Source organism: Sinocyclocheilus rhinocerous, unplaced genomic scaffold (assembly GCF_001515625.1).
Source record: "Sinocyclocheilus rhinocerous isolate Xijiao unplaced genomic scaffold, SAMN03320098_v1.1 scaffold585, whole genome shotgun sequence".
NCBI classification, from domain to species: domain Eukaryota; kingdom Metazoa; phylum Chordata; class Actinopteri; order Cypriniformes; family Cyprinidae; genus Sinocyclocheilus; species Sinocyclocheilus rhinocerous.
In genome coordinates, this window is record NW_015630024.1 from 1420021 (window position 1) to 1426369 (window position 6349).

A 6349-nucleotide genomic window follows, 5' to 3' on the forward strand; every position below is an offset into this window, starting at 1 on the left:
CTCCATAGTATAAACAGGGTACGTACGATCGCAAATCTCGAAAGTGAAAGTGAAACTAAAAGCGATCGTGCATGCAAAAGCATAATGCCAGTTTCAATGCCAGGTATAATCCCTGATGCCGAAATATATATGTAGTATAATTACCCAATTATTTAACTGCGAGGAAAAATATTGAAATATATATTTTCCTCCCATCTCGTATTTATTCCCTTTAGGGGTTCCGCCTACATGTCATTTTCTTTCTGAACACGGTATTGGGATGCGGAGGGAATTGGGGGGGGGATCACGATGCCGGCTCAACATCACGATGTCTATCAGCCATCGGTGATGAATATCCTAATCTTGATTATTATTAGTATTAGTATTAATATTATTAGTAGTGTTAGTAGTAGTAATATTAACATGTATAATAATAATAATAATATATTGCTGTAATATTTTGATATTACCTTAATTTTGATCATTTCTCTGATTATTTGCTTTTTCTTTACTTAAATGTATTATTTGTTGCTTATTTTATTTACATTTTCTGTGCAGTACTCTTCACACAGAGCTGGTTTCTTGAATATACAGTACATTATGGCATCAAAATGATAGATAGATAGATAGATAGATAGATTGATAGTCTATTTTATTTATTTTAATTTTTTGGGGTGTGTTTTTAATGAAATGGAATATCTTGATACTGATTATGAACATGCTATAATAATAATAATAATAATAATAATAACCTGGTTTCTTGAATATACAGTACATTATGGCATCAAAATGATAGATAGATAGATAGATAGATTGATAGTCTATTTTATTTATTTTAATTTTTTGGGGTGTGTTTTTAATGAAATGGAATATCTTGATACTGATTATGAACATGCTATAATAATAATAATAATAATAATAATAATAATATGTTGCTGTAACAGGCTATGTAGCTGAGAATTTCTGAAATTTCTGAAATTACCACATGTAATGTTTTGTGTGTGTGTATGTGTGTGTATACACGAAACATAATAATAATAATAAAAATAGTGAATACTTCTGTCCAATATTAGAATGTATTATTATAATTAACACATACGATGTAACCAATTATAATTAGCATTACTATTTTCTGTTGAACTTTACATAACTTTACATACTTTACATATATACTGTATATTACATAATACAGTAAAAAAAAAAAAAAACATCACGATGTCTATCAGCCATCGGTGATGAATATCCTAATCTTGATTATTATTAGTATTAGTATTAATATTATTAGTAGTGTTAGTAGTAGTAATATTAACATGTATAATAATAATAATAATATATTGCTGTAATATTTTGATATTACCTTAATTTTGATCATTTCTCTGATTATTTGCTTTTTCTTTACTTAAATGTATTATTTGTTGCTTATTTTATTTACATTTTCTGTGCAGTACTCTTCACACAGAGCTGGTTTCTTGAATATACAGTACATTATGGCATCAAAATGATAGATAGATAGATAGATAGATAGATTGATAGTCTATTTTATTTATTTTAATTTTTTGGGGTGTGTTTTTAATGAAATGGAATATCTTGATACTGATTATGAACATGCTATAATAATAATAATAATAATAATAATAATAATAATAATAATAATAATAATAATAATAATAATAATAATAATAATAATATGTTGCTGTAACATAACAATAAATGTTAACTTAAAATTGCTCAATCAAATTAGTAGTATTATTAGCATTATAATAATAAATTGCTATAATATTTAAAAAATATTGTTATATTATTGGGATTTGATAAATAATTTAATTTTAATATGAAATAAAATATCTTGATAATGATGATTATGAACATGCTGTAATAACAACAACAATAATAATTATTATATTGCTGTAATATTACAATAAATGTTAATTTAAAATTGCTCAATATCTGATGAATTTTTGCTTATTTTTTATCCTAATTTTTGGGGCAGTTGTAGTCCTCACTCAGTACTGGTTGTAGAATGGGGCATATGTCACCCAGCACCAGTAATGACACTGGATATCTGCTCTCACTCTCTCATTCTCACTGCTCTCCACAGGCCATGAAAGTGCTGTCCAAGAAACGACTGATGAGGCAGGCTGGGTTCCCGCGTAAGTGTCTGCTTTAAAGCAGATGGAGCGCTCAGCGGGGTTTATGATTGAGTGTATGTGTGTATGAGGTTGGGGGCGCAGTTTCATCAGCTAGCAGAATTCCCAAAACTTCAACCTTTTACACGATTTCCTCTTGTGCTGGTTTAAACAGGCAGACCTCCTCCTCGTGGGGCAAAATTGGCCCCTGAGGACCCCCCTCAGCCCAAAGGGCCTCTGGAGCGTGTTTACCAGGAGATAGCCATCCTCAAGAAGCTTGATCACCCTAACGTGGTTAAGCTTGTGGAGGTGGGTGCTTGTATTATCAATATGCAGCCAAAAGTGTAGTTTGTGCACCACTAGTGCCACCAAGTGGAATAAAAATAATGACTATTTTCAAACAGGTTTCCTATCGTCTGGAAAAAGAAAGTCCACCTTTAAATCTATTAAACTGGGATAGGGAAAATTACACACCACATAATAAATTTAACATTAATAAAAATAAGGCTGTGAGGGATATAAACAGAGCTTCTTAAATGTTGTACAATTAAAAAAAAAAATTTAATTGTGTAATTTGTGCACCTTCAATTAGAATTTTAAAATTATGACTATTTTCAAACAGGCTTCCCCAAACACTTCCACCATTTACACAGAAAGTCCACCTATTAAACTGGGAGGGGTAACGTATTTTAACCTTGAAAAAATTACAAGCATCATTTTAAATTTGACATGAATAAAAATAAGGCAGTGAGGAATAGAAATACAGTTTCTTAAATATTGCACACTGCAAAAATAAATAAATAAAGCGTTATCAGTATTTTTACATAATTTTCCAGTAAAAATGTACTATAGCATAAAGATAAATTTATTTTTAAGCAAAATTGCATTAAATATTCAAATAAAAAATTGTATTAATTAATTATATTTTTTAAGCATAAATCTAACAATATGTAGTGTGGTTAATGCTTAAAACAAAACCAAAAAAAAAAAGTATATCAGAAAAAAAGTTGGTTTTAGGATGTCTAAAAATATTTTTAATGGAAAATAAGACATAAATACTGATTATGAAAATAATTATTTGCAGTGTACTGATATGTACTGGGCAGTTAGTATTTAGCCAATAAAAACACTGAAAGAAAGCTTTTCCCTAAAAAGTCAACAAAACTGGGTTGTAATAATTAGATGTTGATGCATGTCTGTCATATTGAATGGACTGAATTTCTATCCGTCAAACCCTTGTTTTCATTTACATCAAATCAGATATGGCATAATATAAGGTCTATGCTGACTGGTTTCATTCCCGTTCTAAACCGCTTAGTTTTTTTTGTGCAGGTGCTGGATGATCCAAGTGAGGACCATCTGTACATGGGTAAGTCTGGCCAGATACTCATCCTCTTGGCAGATGCTACACACTTGCACATGCACAATTTATTCTACTTTTCTGTGCTAAATGTATGTGAAAACAGAGAGGGTAATGCACAACAGCCTAACTCTGTTTCCTGTGTGCTTTCACAGTTTTCGAGCTTGTCAAACGAGGGTGAGTAAGCATGTTATTTCTGATTGTAGCGCCGGCCCATGCTGTGCTAGTGTCAGTCTGCTAGAGAAACTGTGTCTCATTCCCCATGTGTTTGCAGAGCGGTGATGGAGGTTCCTACTGATAAGCCCCTGGATGAGGACCAGGCACGCTTCTACTTCCAGGACTTGCTGAGAGGAATTGAGTATTGTGAGTGCGGGAATTTAGCTAATCAATACTCATGAGTGTTGCTAATACATCCAGATAAAAGGACAAGGTACATTTTCATGGCCTCACACCATTGACTGGGCACTGGATAGTCTAATAGAGCCAAACTCTTAGACTAAAGTCTTGTCATCATATCTTATTCTGGCCATCTACCTACTTAGCAGTGTTATTTTAGTATAATTTATATACTGTTATAGGATTTAGCTTTTATTTTTATATTTTCAATTTTCAATATAATTTTAGTTTTTATGTCTAGTCCACATTGCTTATTCTGTCCAAGAACTGGCCAATTAGCAGTGTTATTTTATTATTTATTATTTATTTATATACTTTATATTAATATTTGTATTTTATTATTATATTTTTATACTATTTGTATACTAGTATGTTCAGTTTACATTCCATTAGTTTTATTTCATTAGTCATTTTTTATTAGATTTTGTTTATTTGTTTTTAATATATCTTTATAGCTTTAATTTGTTTTATTTCAGTTTTAATTTTGTTAGTAATTTTGGTAATTAAACTTCTTTTATTTCCGTTGTTTGGCAATACATTTTTAATTTTCATTTAAGTTTTTCATGTAATATTTATATATTATTTTATTTCAGCTTTATTTCTATCAATTAACAAAAACTTTTTTAATAGTTTTAGTTACTAGATAGATATCAGATAACAGCACAGGACAGGAAGAAGCCATCTGAATGACATTTAAAGTAAACGTGTGTACCCATTCTCAGCATAAAATAGTCTTTGGTTTTCAGAAAGTTCTTAACATTTTTATCTGTAATATACCTCAAATTATGAGACTAGATGCAGTTCTTCTTGATAGTCATCAAATGCAGTGAGTAATGATTAAAAGTGATGGCAACTATTCATCCTCAACAGTACATTACCAGAAAATCATTCATCGGGACATCAAGCCTTCCAACCTGCTTGTGGGGGAAGATGGCCATGTTAAAATTGCCGACTTTGGGGTCAGTAACCAGTTTGAGGGAGCAGACGCCCTCCTGACCAGCACAGTTGGGACGCCAGCGTTTCTCGCCCCAGAGACCCTCTCAGAGACCCGCAAGAACTTCTCTGGAAAGGTTAAAAGCTCAGTTCTCTAAGCTAGTTGCTAATATGCTGTCAGTCTTTCTGTCAAAATTGATTTAATCAAGTTACCATCATGCTTTTATAGGCTCTGGATGTGTGGGCAATGGGAGTCACCTTATACTGTTTCATCTTTGGAGTGGTACGCCCTGTTTTGACCTTCGTATATATCATGAAATATGCACTGTAAACAGTAACAATTCAGCAAAACTGTTCAAGTGTATAAAATGAATTCTTTTTGTTGTGGTCTTTGACTTTATTTCCTCTCTCTACAGTGTCCGTTTATGGATGAGCGTATTTTGAGCCTCCATCAGAAGATCAAGACCCAACCGGTGGAGCTTCCAGAGAAGTGAGTATTTCTCTTGAGCCTGATAGACCTTCCCCATCCTGATGTTCTGACATTGATTTTTGTCCCACTTAACAGCGCGGACATATCAGATGACTTAAAAGACCTTCTGTTTAAAATGTTGGACAAGAATCCTGAAACCAGAATTACCGTCCCACAAATCAAGGTCAGTGTGACTTTTTTATTTCACTGATGAAGCCACCTTCAAGTTCAACAAAGTACTAGTACTAAAGTACAACAATACTAGCCCTCTTTTATGATTGGGCAGTTTTGGCTTAGAATCACGCTATTGGTTGATGTTTGGTTGTTTTATATGTAAATGTTTGGAACCATACATACTACCATTCAAAATGTTGGGGTCGGTAAGATTTGGCTGATGGTTTTGAAAAAAGTCTCTTATGCTCATCAAGGCTCCATTTATTCAAAAATACAGTGAAAACAATAATATTGTGAAATATTATTACAATTTAAAATAGCTTGTTTTATTTTAATGTACTTTAAAATGTATTTTATTCCTATGATGGCAAAGCTGAATTTTTAGCAGCTATTACTCCAGTCTTCAGTGTCATATGATCCTTCAGAAATCATTCTAATATGCTTATAATGAATTTTGAAACAACTTTGAAAAACAGATGCTTAAAGGAACACTACACTATTTTTGAAAATAGGCTCATTTTCCAACTCCCCTAGAGTTAACTCCCCGTTTTCGAATCCATTCAGCCGATCTCCAGGTCTGGCGGTAGCACTTTTAGCTTAGCTTAGCATAGATCATTGAATCTGATTAGACCGTTAGCATCTCGCTCAAAAATGACCAAAGAGTTTCTATATTTTTCCTATTTAAAACTTGACTCTTCTGTAGTTACATCGTGTACTAAAACCGACGGAAAATGAAAAATTGCGATTTTCTAGGCTGATATGGCTAGGAACTCTCATTTCAGCGTAATAATCAAGGAACTTTGCTGCTGTACCATGGGTGCAGCAGGCGCAATGATATTACGCAGCGCCTGAAAATAGTCCCCAGCTAGGTAACTTCCAATAAGCCTATTTTCAGGCGCTGCGCTTATTACG

The 6349-nt window shown here is 32.5% G+C and overlaps 1 protein-coding gene across 2 annotated transcripts in view; it reads left to right on the forward strand.

Annotated features, from left to right (window-relative positions):
- Positions 1-6349, forward strand: part of LOC107739694 (calcium/calmodulin-dependent protein kinase kinase 2-like) — an 18559-nt gene that overhangs the window by 7366 nt on the left and 4844 nt on the right. For both annotated transcript variants that reach the window (XM_016551890.1, XM_016551891.1), the window contains exons 4-12: positions 2078-2129; positions 2281-2414; positions 3438-3474; positions 3621-3642; positions 3740-3828; positions 4732-4931; positions 5024-5077; positions 5211-5284; positions 5360-5447. In XM_016551890.1, coding sequence (XP_016407376.1) covers positions 2078-2129; positions 2281-2414; positions 3438-3474; positions 3621-3642; positions 3740-3828; positions 4732-4931; positions 5024-5077; positions 5211-5284; positions 5360-5447 — 750 coding nt within the window. The remainder of the gene's footprint in view (positions 1-2077; positions 2130-2280; positions 2415-3437; positions 3475-3620; positions 3643-3739; positions 3829-4731; positions 4932-5023; positions 5078-5210; positions 5285-5359; positions 5448-6349) is intronic.